Source organism: Sander lucioperca, chromosome 1 (genome assembly GCF_008315115.2).
Source record: "Sander lucioperca isolate FBNREF2018 chromosome 1, SLUC_FBN_1.2, whole genome shotgun sequence".
Classification (NCBI taxonomy): Eukaryota; Metazoa; Chordata; class Actinopteri; order Perciformes; family Percidae; genus Sander; species Sander lucioperca.
Window position 1 is genome coordinate 30,528,072 of NC_050173.1, and position 14,607 is coordinate 30,542,678.

A 14,607-nucleotide genomic window follows, 5' to 3' on the forward strand; every position below is an offset into this window, starting at 1 on the left:
CCAAAACAGCCACTGGTGTTGATTAGCAGCAAAGATTTCAGGCAAAGATAGTTCCGTTTTTATACTCAAATGTTTTATTTTTTTGTATTAATTTTGTATACTCCTTGTTTTTATATTATACAAGTCATTCATACAGTTTGATATAGTAAATAGTAATTACACACAAGAGTTGTAACAAGCATCAACCTGTCACCCTCACAGACATGCATTACACGTACACACAAACACACTCTCTCATTCTCACACACACACCGACTCCTTACTCTTAAACAAAAAAGATAAAAATGTAAAACTTTTTTTTTTTTTTAACCACAAAACACTAAATTTTTCATCCTCCATCGTCACCAGATTCACATCCTTTCAACTCTTATTTTGAAAACGAGTATGACAATAATTAATGTTTTAACAGAATAAAAAACAAATAAACATAAAAAAATGCAGGAAGGCAACTAAAGAAGAGAGCAAAGAAAATAATTCTGAAGACAGAGAAGGGTTATTCAGATCTCAGTCTTTAACTGTTGATGGAAACAGAAGAACAAATGAGCTGCAATGCAGAAGGAAGAACCACCGGCTAATATCTGGAGAGCTGTCTGGGAGTTATAGACAACTGAAGTCTAACTTGACTTTGTGAAACTTTAAAATAATACAATGTGCTACGGAGTTTACAGGCTTTGTGTGATCTGTTTATCTTTTTAGTCAGGAAACTTGTTCTCAGTCAGGTATGTATCCATATGAGCCAATATGTGTTATACTTGACAGTAGCAGGGAGGGTGAACCAAAGCTGAACCAATGACAATGTGTTGTGTTGTGAAGTGAGGGTGAAAACCATCTAGAGGGAATAATAAAGGACACTTCATTAAAATATCTCCCTGTCCCTACTATGAGCATCACTGGACAACACATCACATATTGCACCCATGAAAAAGTATACTGTTCGCAGCTAGTGATGGGTGAATTGGAATACAAAGAGAAGGAATTTCTGACATAAGTTGTTGTAACTTCCTACTTCCTCTTACTTCTTCTCCATGGACCTTGGAAGAAAGTGAAATTGTGCCAGAAAGCATTACTTTAAATAAGAATACAAACTGTTAAAGCAGCACAATTCAGAGTACATGGAGTGCCCACAATACATAAGTAAACATTGAGAGTGATAATCCTATCTGCCCTTGGTTGGATTGAAAATGAACTGTTGAGAGTGAAGGTGATATGTTTGCACAGACAGTAAGGAGAATCTGCAGACTCGTGTATTACTGAGGGGAGGAATACGAGGAGAGCTCTTGCCAAATGCAAACAGAATGATTAAATCTGGTTAAGTCCACGTATGATGGAGCCACACAAAACACTGGGTGTCAGTAACTGCAGTAGTCGTTAGTCGTTGCTTTGTTTTTGCATTGGAGCCAACACTGACTCTCATTAGTCCATACACACATGCAAATACACATTCAAACCCTAGATATTCTCCCTTAGCCGAGACTTCCACAAATCATAATTGCACACACAAACACACTTTCTCTCTCTCACACAGACAAAAAAAAGTTGTCTTCATTCTTGGCCATCATCCGTGCGCCACTTCAGGAAATCCTCCTTCCGGGCGTCTGGTTTGATCTGGTTCCGCATGCCCCCGAGCAGATTGGAAGTAGCTTCAGAGGCCACTATTAAGGGTCGGACCACGGTGGGTGGGATCTGCCGCAGGACGCCGCCCACAGCGCCGGGTAGACCCTTCTGTTCGTGGCCGCGGGATGCTACATCGCACAAGGTCTGAGCTGTGTCAATCACTCCCTGGATTGCAGAGAGAGAGTCCAGGGAGAGATTAGTCAAAAATATTTAGTATTTCAGTTCATTTACGCACGTGCACACGAGAAACAGTCGATCGGCTTATTGATTAACCGACTCATCGTTTCAGCTTCAAATCAGACAACCTGTTTACATGCATTGTGCATCACTACATATTATGATCTTTCCTTTCAACCTCCTGCACTGCTGTCACAGTGATAGTGCATCAGAGCCCGGATTTGTCACACATATGTTCATGTAAAAAGCCAACGACACCTGAGCTCTGTTTGCTGAATAAAGACAGTGAGATGTGGCTAAATGTTCTGCATCATTAATAGGTGGACCTTCAGGTTTAAATTCTCTTCATTATCCATTGTTTACAAAGGCAAGAATGACAAATCATGCACAAAATAGAAACCTGGTTATATAGTGTCCAAGAAATCTCTTTCTTCAGGAGAAAACTAGCTGCAGAAATCTGATTTCTGTAATCCCCAACCACGACTATGTAAACTGGGTTTCTCACATAATCAAATTACTACAGAGTCGACGGTACAGTTACCATTGAAAGTCACCATACGAAAAGTGAGTAGAGTAAGCTGAAAGATGAGCACATGTGACTGCTTATTTTTAGATTAGGGATCGACCGACGTGGATTTTTTAGTGCCGATGCCGATACAGATTCTTTTTTCATCAGCCTTAGCCGATGACCGATACGGGCTGCTGATTTTCTTGAGCAGATATTTGGAGCCGATACTGCTTTTGCTCCCTCAATTTACATCATAAAAATGTAAACCCTGCCACACTGGATTTGTTTTCGGAATCTGCTCTGCCATTTCTTTAAAAATAATAAACAAAAACACAGATCAGTGTCACTTCTGCAATCATCTTACATTCATATCACCCAAATTATGTGTGCAATGTGCATCATATGGATGGGCGCACTGCATATGGTTAACTGTGCAAGGGTAAAAGGCTTTCATCAACATCTACAACACAGTCTTGATGATGCATTGCTTGCTGACATATTATAAGACAGATATAATCAGGTCATCACAAAATGTCCTTTGTCAACACATTTAAATAATTTAAGAAAACAATAAACCTGAAAAGTATCCATTGAAATAAAGTGCTTGATTTGTAATTTAAGACTGCCATGGTGCTGGAAGTCTGCCAGGCTTCCAGCACCAGCACTCTGCTAGTGGGGGAGGGGCAGTGCATGGCCTGCACGTGAACTGCAGCGTCTCCAGCAACACAGAGCTGCCTGTGGACCCCGGTCTGTAAATAATGCGTAAAAACGCAAATATCGGCCCGATATATCGGCCGGCCAATAAAACTGGTCTATCACTATTTTGGATTATGTTCTCTTGAAGGGCCCATAACCAATTTTGAGAAGGTAAGTTTGGGGACGCACCTCTCTGACGGTGTCGTAGGCCTTGGCCACACCTTCTCGGAGGTCTGCAGGCTGAGCAGCTCTGCGGGGCCGGTTCGAGGGGGCCCGGCCTTCTGTGATGGCAAAGCGGTTCAGGGGTGGAGTTGGAGACAGGATGTCATACACCGTCTCTGCTGTGGCCTGTAAGAGAAGCAGACAGATATCAGGCATCAAATACCTGAGGCCCTGCTTATCTTGAAATCCTTCAACAAGTTCTCTCCCGTTTTGCTACCTGAAACAAATTAAGGCCATGGACCAAATCTAGCCTCTGTATAACTTTGATTCACAGTTGTGCTCTGTACTGAGAACCTTTCACAGACTGAGTACCTGTATGGCCTGCACCAGCCTGTTGCTGAGCTCCAGAGCAGCAGATGCTGTGGAGGTGCCGAAGGATGCTGCCCCCCTCTGGAGACCTCGAATAATGCGTCCATCCTTCCTGTACTGCTCTATGGGCAACCAGAACAGATCCCTCACTCCATGGACTGGAGAAATGCAAAGATGTAGAAATGGGGGGAAAGGAATGAACCAAGAGAGAAGAGAAGAGAAATTGGATAAATAACATGTAAATGTTAAGCTGACATTGTGTACAACAGTGTGTTTGGAGCAGTTTCAACTCACACAGCTGGACAACCGAGTGCATGGGGCCAACACCTCCCAGAATGCCCGGCAGCTGATTCTTCCTGATGTCCGTCAGCCACTCTGTGACGGCGTACTGGATCACTTTGTCCACACCGAGGAGACTAGAAAGTGTTGCAGAAGAAAGACTAAAAAACTTGAAACTGAAAGCTCAACTGGTTTGCCTTCCAAACATTGTAATCTAGTCTTAGATGACTATGTATCTCTAGCAACCACTGATTAGTGTTGGTATGGAAGTGTGTATTTCTACCCGTGTCTGCAGCAGAGCCTCTTCAACTTCAACTCAGAACAGTTTAACTGGGCCAGACCGATCAGAATCCCTGCAAACGTTCCCTATGAAACAAAGAGTAGGACAGAAGGAGTGTGAAAATACAGTCAGCGAGGACAATTATTTCCTGATCAAATACACAGACGATGAGTGACAGATGAGCTGTTTGAGTGACCTCTCACCTGTTCAATGGCGACATGCTTGCCCTGATAGTCCAGCCAGATAGGCACTTCAGAGGTGAATCGGAACTCCCTGAAAATAGCAGATGAGGAAGATGAAATGTTATCGATTAACATTTTAAACCATTATTTATCATAGACAAATTGTGAGTATTTTTCACAACTTGTATATTCGTACAAACAAGCTTTATTGTTTGTAACACATAACCCTTATTCCATTTAGTTTGTAAAAGCAGAATAAGACTCTCTCCGAGCCTTCTAGTAAGTCGGTGTTTATGTACCGGAAGTAGATTGGCTGGTCGGAGGAGGAGGTGGAGCCGGCAGAGGAGGAGCTCTGCTCGCTGAAGGTAGTTTCCACAGAAGCTGTGAGGTCAGGTCCCAGACCAGCAGCTGACTCCGCCTCCTCAGAGGCCTTCTGGGAGGGGTCTGCCTTCACTGAAAAATATATGGAGAGAAACATTGAAAAATACATATTCACCAAAGTGGGTCTTAAAATAAATACAGGATCAAATGTTAAACATGCTCATAATTAGCTTGAGTAATCATTTAAACATGTTCTGCAGCCACTGAAAATGAATCATGTACCGTGATGATATGCAGTCCTTATACTGTATATACACTTGACTCCAAAAAAAGCAGCTTAGCATTAATCCTATTAGACATTTGTGTGAAATGTTGGTATAATTAGCGTAACAATTCTTGAGTTATGGCCTAAAACGTGTTTTGTGAGGTCACAGTGATCTTAAACTTTGACCACCAAAATCTAATCAGTTCATCCGTGAGTCCAAGTGGAAGTTTGTGCCAAAGTTGAAGAAGAAAGTCTGTCCAGGGGGTCCTGAGATCATGCGTTCACAAGAATGGGACAGATAACCCAAAAACATTATGCCTCCGGCCATGGCTGTTGCCGGCATGGAGGCATAAAAAAAAACCCATCATCATCAGCTCACCTTCAGTTGCAGGGTCCACAGGCAGGTAAGGGTTAACAAAGGAAGCTAAATTGCTGAAAAAGTCCTTCAGGAAAAACAATGCGTCCTGGACAGGAGAAAAAAAAAGGATGATTAGATGTGGAGAAGTTACATGGAGCAATTACAACGGAAAATCAACATTACTTTTTGGAAGAAGTTGTTTTCTCTAAAGTGGTACAGTTCTAGTGCTGGTATGAATGTTGTCATTTCTGAATGCCACATTAATATGCTAAATAATTTATAAATAAGCTTTCATAGAAGAGATTTAAATAAAGCTCAAAACAGAGTCCTTTTACGCTCTTCATTTTCTACACAGTGAAAATTAAGACAAAATTTCAGGCTCTACTCGGACACTTTTGGGTGTTTTTTAGATTATTTTTTAGGGGCTTTTCCGCCTTTAATGGAGAGAGGGGAGAGAGAGGGTGAAGACATGCAGGAAATTGTCATGGGTCGGACTCGAACCCTGGACCTCTGCGTCGAGGCATAAACCTCTATGTATATGTGCGCCTGCTCTACCAACTGATCCAACCCGGCCACTGGGTGTCATGTACTCTGACTGAGACTGGATTTGGATGGAAAAGATTTCATTTTAGAATTGAGTCTTAGGAGCCAGAGTTACCTGGTCGACGTTTAGTCGTAGAGGCAGCAGGCTGACTCGAAGACAGCACTCTGGTCCACCGAGGCCAGACTCTGGACACACCTGCAGGGCCTTCACTGTCAGCTACAAAAAGAAAACGCACAATCAATATCATATACATGAAATAATCAGTTTTTTTTGTCTTTTACTAGTCCTCCTGATATAAAAGAACCAGCCCCCTCACAATTCCCCACCTAATTTTTCCTGCCTCCTAAACAAGAACGCTCTAAGCTGCATCAACGTTATGTCAAACAGTAGTTGTCTTTGTACTCGTTTTACCATGACTGTACAGTATTACAAGACAAGTGGGGATTTACAACATTAGGATGGTCTGGTACTAGTCAGGTAGCTTAAATCACATAACACCCCTCCAACATCTGTAAGTTCAGTAGTTTATAAATGAAAGACTCCCTCTGTCTGTCCTCCCTCCTTCCCTCCCTGTCTGCTGTCTCACCATGTTGGAGTGGGCTCGGCGAGGCATGCTCTCGCTGGTGTAGAGGTAGAGGAATTTGTTGATTTGTGAGGAGGCCAGTCGGTCTCGAACCTCCAGCTCCTGGACAATGAACACCTGCCTGGAGAGCGGCTGCTCGCCACTGGGACCAACCCCGACTGCCACTGACCCCTCCCCATCCTGCCCAGCTGCTGCCACTGAGTAGGACTCATGCTGGAAGGACACCTGGATGACAAAACAGGAGGAATGTGTTGAAAAAGATCCTGTTTGGGGTTTCTGTTGAAGCTGTAGAACTACTAGGAAAGTTATAGCAGTTTTAAAGAAGTACAGTTTAGTTTCAAGTTGAATTTAAAGTAGTGATCGGCCGATATTTGCGTTTTTACGTGTATCGGCGTTGGCCGATACGCGGCGCTGCGTTCGCCGATAGTTTTTTCAGACAGGCGTCCACAGGCAGCTCTGTGTTGCTGGAGACGCTGCAGTTCACGTGCAGACCATGCACGGCCCCTCCCCCACTAGCAGAGTGCTGGGCAGTGACTGATATATATATATATATATATATATATATATATATATATATATATATATATATATATATATATATATATATATATATATATATTCACACACACACACACACATACACACACCTTGGTGAGCTGGATCTCCATCAGTAGTGCGTGCTGACGCCCGCTGCCTCCTGCCCAGCGCCAGGAGTTCTGGGGACGAGAGGGAGCGACAGAGCGAGACGGGGACCCACGAACACCAGCGGGGACGGAACGACCTCTATAGAGAGGATGACAGAGATGGTGAGAGCAACAGTCAAAAGAAAGGAGAGAAAACAGAACAAAAAATTCTCATGACCCTTGATGTATATATTGTATGAGTAACTACATTTCTGTGCATCTGATAACCTACTTGTGGCCTTGTGTGTGCGTGTGTTACCTGTTTGTGTGCTGGGCATGTATGGACATGGGCTTGCTGCCAAAGTCCTTGCCCCCGTAGAGATGCCAGACCACAGAGATCTCCCGCAGCACCACCCTGCTCTGGGGCACCGGGAAACGGCTGGGGGCTCTGAGCAGGTCTGAGCTGCCTCGTGGCCTGGAGAAGTGACTCTCCTTCACCCTGATGGGGCCCTGAGACAACACTGTCACCACGGGCTCCCCGTCCCTGGGCTGTAACAAATCCCACGTGTGGACACTTTGTAAGTAAGTAGCTATGAGTCATGCTATGAGGGAAAGTGAGCTAATGGGGAAGAAAATGTGTATAAGACAGACCAAACAGGACCATAAAACCATAAGGAGAGACTCACAGAAATGCCCATCCCAGGAGCCTCCAAGATGCAAAAGTCATCATTTTCGCTGGAGCCCTCGGAGCCTTCCTCTGACATCATATCTGCCTGTGCCTCCATTGCTGTGGCAACCAGTCCATAAAGCTCAGAGTCCTCACCCTGCAGGACGGAGGGGCTGCGCTTCTGAGCTTCACCTGGAAACAGGTATACGGAGACAGGCGAGCCCCTCGGCATGGAGGGTGAACCTGGACAAACGTCCATCAGTCAGGTTAACAAATCAAAAACAACAAGCAAAGATTTGTGGGCTAGCCAAGCTGGTACAGAGACTAAAAACATCCTGAGCACAAGAGTACGGTGCATATAGATGTGAATTACACTGTTCTTACTTTAGGTTTTATTGTTAGTGAAATCTGGAAAAAAACAGGCTGAGTTTTATGGTTTTTTTTCTTCCTAAAAGTTCAGTTGGTCAAGTATGACAATACACTCCTCTGTATCTGTGTCAAACTTCACCACAGTTTTATAGCACTTATGGAAACCAATATAAATCAATAAGCACACGACAACCCTCTTCCTATACACAAGGAAACAGGGGTCTTTGCAGAATTTTACTGAACCATATCCGGTTGGGATGTTGAGATATGTTTAAAAAAAAAAAAAAAGAAAAAAAAAGAAAAGAGACACACTTTTCAGTACCTGGATCTAAACTCTCTTCTTGGTGGCTCTTCTCTGTGTCAATTAAGGCATCAGCCAGGTCATACTGGTTGATCTCAGCGGTTTCAGCTGGAGGGCAGGGAAGCATTGACGCAGGACTTTCTGACAGCTAACAAGACAGAATATTACATATAGAATATTATATGGCATCTTTAAACCACATTTCAACATTTAAGAAACCGGTCTGTTCTCGTCAGCAACCATTTCATTCATTCTCTATGCATTATGTAGGGAATTATATGTAAAAGACTATATAGTACTACATAGCAAACTATATTCTTTTCTGAGTAGAGTTAAAATGCACTTCTTACACTTTTAACTCTTTCACTTATTACACTTAATATTTTACTTAACACTATAAGAGCAGAGATCTATGGTTATAATAAACAGACTGTAAAGCCCTCTGAGACACATTTGTCAATATAAATAAATTAACTTTAGGTGCTTAACTAGTCTGAAGCCATTATTTATTTATTTTTTTTTATTTCATCATTTATTAGGTAGTGTGTTCTACTGCCTCCCTATTTTCTTTTTTTTTTTTTTTATTAATATTTTTGACAGACAGTACAACCTATGTCACCATCACAACTAACAAGACATCGATATCATCCACTGTCCCGTTTTATGAATACAGAAAAAAGAAAAGACAAAAAAACAAAAAACAAACAATAGATAACAAAACAAACAACAACCTCATATGCCTTACATTACATTACATTATTCTACCAGTCAAACGCTATATTGGATTGGATCAGATTGTTATATTCAGACAGACAACCCATCTATTGCCATCAGGAAGGAGCCCCACACCTGATTAAAGATATCCTCTCTCCCCATTACTCTGTAAGTGACTCGCTCATACGTAGCCATTCTTGTCATTTGTTCAGCCCATTCCCTAAAACAACACAGAGTAGATGACTTCCAGTGCCTCAAAATTATTCTACATCCTGTTGTAGTAGCTAGACGTATCCATAGTCTTTGTCTTCCGGTCAGAGTGTTATTGTCTGGCAGCAGACCCAGAATACACAGAGCTGGGGTCTTGGTGAGTTGTAGTCCGAATATATCATTCAAGAGGGTAACAACCCCATCCCACAAATGTGCATTTTTTTCACAAGAATACAACATGTGTACCAGAGTACCCACTTCCTTCTCACACCTCCAACATATGTTACTGTCCTTAAGTTTTAGTTTGGCCATTTTACTGGGAGTCCTGTGGTTTCTGTTAAGTAATTTGTACTGAATAAGCTGAGATTGAGCTTCACGAGAACAGTTATGCCAGGATGCAACCAACTTCATCCATCTATCAGCTGAGATCTGTTCGCCCACATCTTTCTCCCAGCACAGTCTCAACCCTTCCATGTGGGGTGGACGAGCCTCCCTGAAAATCTCATAAAATTTAGAAGCTCCACATTTTTTATGTTTAGTTACCTGGACTAACTCCTGAATCCTAGTCACGGGGTCAGGATTCTTCCCCCGAGTAGCTTTAATGCAGTGCCCAATTTGTAGGAATTTCCAAAAATCCTCTTGTGTAAGGTTATATTCTTGCTTAATTTCATCAAATGACCTCATTCCATTTTCGCTAAGCAAGTCACAAAGCAAGTTTATTCCAGCTTTTGCCCATTTCTCCCACATAATAGATTTTTTGCCAATTAATATTTTTTTGTTATACCAAATAGAAGATTTAGGGGTAAGATGCGGGCTACATTTTATATGTTGATGAGCACTCATCCAGGTTTCCTGTAAAAAAGTCAAAACTGGGTCCTTAAAGGGTACCGGTCTTCCCATCTGAGTAAGAAACGCTTCAAGGGAGGTTGGAGCCACCAGTTCCTCTTCTATTTTAACCCAGGAAGGCACCTGCTCCGGTGAATTATTTATCTTAGCTAACTGGGAGAGTGAAAAGGCATAATGATACCACTCTATTTTAGACAGTGATAAGCCTCCACTTTCTTTAACTGCATATAATTTTGATCGATTAAAGCTTGGCTTTTTGCCTGCCCATATATAGCTCTCCACGACAGTATTGTATAGTTTCAAGAGGCTAGGGGGAAAACTTAATGGAAGCATGTACAGAATATATTGGATTTTAGGGGAGATGATCATCTTGACCAAGTTAATCCTACCTAACAAAGATATATTCAATTTAGCCCAGTTTTGTAAGAGAGGTTGAATAGCCTGAATAACCGGAGAAATGTTAGATTGCATCATTTTGTCCAATCCTGGTGTCAATTTGATCCCTAAATAGGTCAGGCCTGCTGGCATCCACTTGTACTGCCATGATTCCCTAATGTCTGGAGGACATATTTTAGAGATAGGCATGGCCTCTGACTTAGCCCAGTTAATTGTGTAGCCAGAAATTTCTGAAAATGCATCAATAATGGAAGAGATCTTTGATACTGCTGTGTTTGGGTTACTTGTAATCAAAAGAATGTCGTCAGCGTACAAAAAAAGCTTATGTACTTCACGGCCCATTTGAACCCCTTTACTGTCTTTACTTTCCCTCAATGCAATTGCCAGTGGTTCCAGAAATAAGGCAAATATCAGCGGTGACAGGGGCGAACCCTGTCTGGTGCCTCGACTAAGTTTGAATGAAGGTGACATCACACCATTAGTAATAACTGTAGCCATCGGCTCTGTATATACTAGCTGTAGCCACTGCCTAAAGGATGGACCAAAGCCGAATTTCTCCAATGTATGAAAGAGGAAAGCAAATTCAACTTTATCGAAAGCCTTCTCCGCATCTAGGGAGAAGGCAACTATGGGGTCTATATCATTCCTGGTTTTCCACATTATGTGTAATATTCTGCGGAGATTGTCAGCTGAGCACCTATTTTTCACGAACCCAACCTGATCAGCATGTACCAGACTAGGAAGCACCCTTTCCAGCCTGGCAGCAAGCACCTTGGAGATAATTTTTTCATCAACGTTAATTAACGAGATTGGACGATAGTTTCCGCAAAATTGTGGGTCTTTCCCTTTTTTATGGAGTAAAGTTATAACAGCTGATCTCATACTCGCTGGGAGTTTACCCTTACGCAAAGCATCCTGGTAGACATCTAACAATCTTGGGGCAAGATCTTCCACAAATTTCTTATAAAAATCAGACGGAAATCCATCATTGCCAGGAGCTTTGGCTAACCGAAGACTGTGAATTGCCTGTCTAACTTCTGCTAATGTAATTTCTCCTTCCAATAAGTTTCTTTGTTCCTCTGTTAGAGTTGGAATTTTAATGGTCGAAAAAAAATCCATCAATTTCCGTTCTTCAATGTTTCCTTGCGATGTATATAATTTTTGGTCAAATATTTGAAAAACTTCATTAATCGCTTTTTTATCAGTTATCAGCTTGTTATTGTGATCAAATATGGAAGGGATTAAGTTAGAGGCTTGCCTCTGTTTTACCCTATGCGCTAAAATCCTACCAGATCTCTCACCTTGTTCAAAATATTTTTGATTGGAACAAAATAGTGCATATTCAACATTTTTCTGTAGATTATTGTTTAACTCATATTTTAACTTAATTAACTTGTTCCAAATTTCCCTCTCAGGGTGCTGCATATGTTGTTTCTCAAGTTCCTTGATATCTTGCTCTAGCTTCTGTAATTTATCCCTCTCCGCTTTTTTAAATCGAGAACTATATTGAATGAGACGCCCCCTTACAAAGGCTTTAAAAGCATCCCAAGTTATGCCAATATCATCAATTGAACCCTCATTAAACTCCCAAAATTCCTTTATTACAATTCTTATGTACTCACAATATTCCTCACTATTTAGTAATAGATTATTCAAGCGCCATCTCATCGTAGATTTTATGTTTTCTGTAATAGATATGGCTATATCCACTGGAGCATGGTCAGTTAAAACTATGTTGCCAATCGTGGCACTAAGAGTCTGACTCACCAGCGAGCGGGAGATCAGGAAATAATCTATTCTGGAATAGCTCGAATGCGGGGGAGAGTAAAATGTATAATCTTTTTCTTGGGGATACAGTAGTCTCCACACATCCACCAATCCCAGCTCTTCCATCATCACATCTACAGCAGCGCATGCTGGGTCATGAACTGGCCTAGGATGGGAGGATTTATCCAAATACACATCCCTAACCTGGTTAAAGTCTTCTGAAGCCATTATTTAATCAATTTGTCATGTTAATTCTCTAGTGAATATGCTGGACTTACCGGTAATTTCTGACCAGCGATTTCGGTGGGTGAGGTGTGTCGTGGCGGAGGGTGCAGGTCACCCTGGGAGACCAGGTACTGCAGCAGATTGACCAGGGCAGCGCAGGAATCAGCACAGGTATGAAGGTGAACCACATTGTTGGAGCAACGGAGCTCAAAGAGAGGCTGAGACTGGAACATACAGAGCAAGCACATTTAAATTAATAACAGAGAGAGAATCAATAAAGGTGGTGACTGAGAGAGTTGTAATGCAAGAGGAGGGAGGATGGGAAAAGAGGAAAACTACAAACTAAATAATAAAAAAGGTTAAAAAAAAAACACACACACACACACCTCAACGCTATAAACATAAAATGGATACAGCAAATGCCTCAAAGAAAAGACCAGACTGTGCAAATGAACTTACAATACATTGTTACGTAACAGTCTGTAAACTGACCTTTTCTCAAATTTGTGCACCTTATTACTGATTGGCTAAAAGGGCAGCTGCATCATTGTTGTTACTGTTGCCTTGTTGGTTTTGGTTTCATGTCCAACTGAAAAGTGATCCTAGTCTTAAATTGCTATCTGAAGCTATTATTATAGTGAAACTTTATTATAGTATAACAAATATTTATAAACACAGGGTCTGTGCTCGTTAGTGGTTTTCAAAGGAAATTGAACTAAATTATAATGTTTTGTTTACGTTCACATTTCTCTGGCTGTCAGTCATTTATTTTGCTGTATGCTTTATTGGTGCTGTGTAAATGTGAAGAAAACACAGGTATGTAAACAGATGGCAAGCACTCACCAGCTTGCCCGTATCGCTGCCTTTCCATGTGGTGATGGCAAGCTCCAGCAGGTCAATGTCCAGAACACACACATAGTCTGTGTGACACAAAGACACAAAGTGGTTTTCATTAGAGCGATTCTTGTTTATGTTAGTAATATTAACTACTGTATTGGCCCAGATATAAGACATCCCTGATTGTAAGATGACCTCAAGAGAATCAACATTAACTAGGAGATGAGCTGTTCTGTTGTTGACTTTCAGTTTAACAACTGCTCTGATCTCAATCACACTTGTCCTGTTGGGAAAGTTTCCCTCATCCAAGGGTAAGGTATGTGTAATTGCAGCTAACAAATAATTGTATGGGTCGCTTGGATGAGTCAGAAAACAGCATCATAGAGGCTTTAACCAGCCCTAGGAAGAGCTGCACTCGGTACTCATCTAGGCTCAAAAAACACTAGCAAGATAGAATGGTGAATTGTTGTGGTTTTGTCTTGTATGTCTTATTTTCTTTTTGTATTGCTATGGACCCCTCTTGTGAGTCTGAATTGAAAACATCCTGACACTTTTGACTTGTTTTCACTCATCAGGAATTTATTTGAACATCTTACATGAACAGACTAAAACTCCTCTAAGTTACACTGGACTTCCTACATACTTTTAATGCTGAATAACTCTAACAACACACTATAAACAGATATGAAGAAACGCGCTAGCCAAGTTGCGATATTAGGACTACAAACAACTAAATGCAACACTCCTGAGCAACAGCTTCATTCTCTGTAAAGAAAAGCATATTTTCTACAACTTTTCTGTAACTGTAACATGTAAACACGTGTATCATGTGTCTTACCTCTCCTCAAGTCCACGGTGTCGCTCTCACATTTGTCAGAGAGGTAGAGAGCAGAGTCATCCAGGATGAATCTGACCACAGCATAACAAAAACACAACTTAGACAAAGATCTTACACTGGGAGTCACCAGCTCATATATTGTGGTACAAACGGACAGTAGCATTTCAAAAATATTTACAGCGCTCATTATCATTCCAACATCTATTATTGTGATTTTGAGGGGGAACATTTTTTGTTGTTGTGTTATGTAATGGACAATCGTCATGTTCAGTTAGTGGTGAACTGTACCTGAGGTGGAAGGTGGCAGTGTCAACAATGATATTACTGGACAGAGAGAAGGACTCTGCTGTGAACAACATGCGCAGTGGTAGATACAGAGGTCTGGCAAACAGAAAAACAGAAGATAAGGGTGCAAAAAAAGGACAAAGGTATAGTGTATATTATCATTTTACCACACTTTTCTTTTGGTATAGTAC

General features: G+C 41.5%; 1 protein-coding gene across 2 annotated transcripts in view; it reads right to left on the reverse strand.

The window, feature by feature from the left end:
* Positions 1 to 51: 51 nt before the first annotated feature.
* The window catches only part of atg2a (autophagy related 2A), a 29,368-nt gene continuing 14,812 nt past the window's right edge, over positions 52 to 14,607 (reverse strand). For both annotated transcript variants that reach the window (XM_031303015.2, XM_031303014.2), the window contains exons 25-42: positions 14,420 to 14,512; positions 14,132 to 14,202; positions 13,300 to 13,376; positions 12,510 to 12,680; positions 8,320 to 8,446; positions 7,648 to 7,871; positions 7,281 to 7,510; positions 6,986 to 7,121; positions 6,342 to 6,563; positions 5,870 to 5,971; positions 5,233 to 5,317; positions 4,567 to 4,720; positions 4,289 to 4,358; positions 4,089 to 4,171; positions 3,821 to 3,942; positions 3,530 to 3,684; positions 3,185 to 3,343; positions 52 to 1,779 (exon numbers count right to left, since the gene is read on the reverse strand). In XM_031303015.2, coding sequence (XP_031158875.1) covers positions 1,543 to 1,779; positions 3,185 to 3,343; positions 3,530 to 3,684; positions 3,821 to 3,942; positions 4,089 to 4,171; positions 4,289 to 4,358; positions 4,567 to 4,720; positions 5,233 to 5,317; positions 5,870 to 5,971; positions 6,342 to 6,563; positions 6,986 to 7,121; positions 7,281 to 7,510; positions 7,648 to 7,871; positions 8,320 to 8,446; positions 12,510 to 12,680; positions 13,300 to 13,376; positions 14,132 to 14,202; positions 14,420 to 14,512 — 2,518 coding nt within the window. In that variant the 3' untranslated portion in view covers positions 52 to 1,542. The remainder of the gene's footprint in view (positions 1,780 to 3,184; positions 3,344 to 3,529; positions 3,685 to 3,820; positions 3,943 to 4,088; positions 4,172 to 4,288; positions 4,359 to 4,566; positions 4,721 to 5,232; positions 5,318 to 5,869; positions 5,972 to 6,341; positions 6,564 to 6,985; positions 7,122 to 7,280; positions 7,511 to 7,647; positions 7,872 to 8,319; positions 8,447 to 12,509; positions 12,681 to 13,299; positions 13,377 to 14,131; positions 14,203 to 14,419; positions 14,513 to 14,607) is intronic.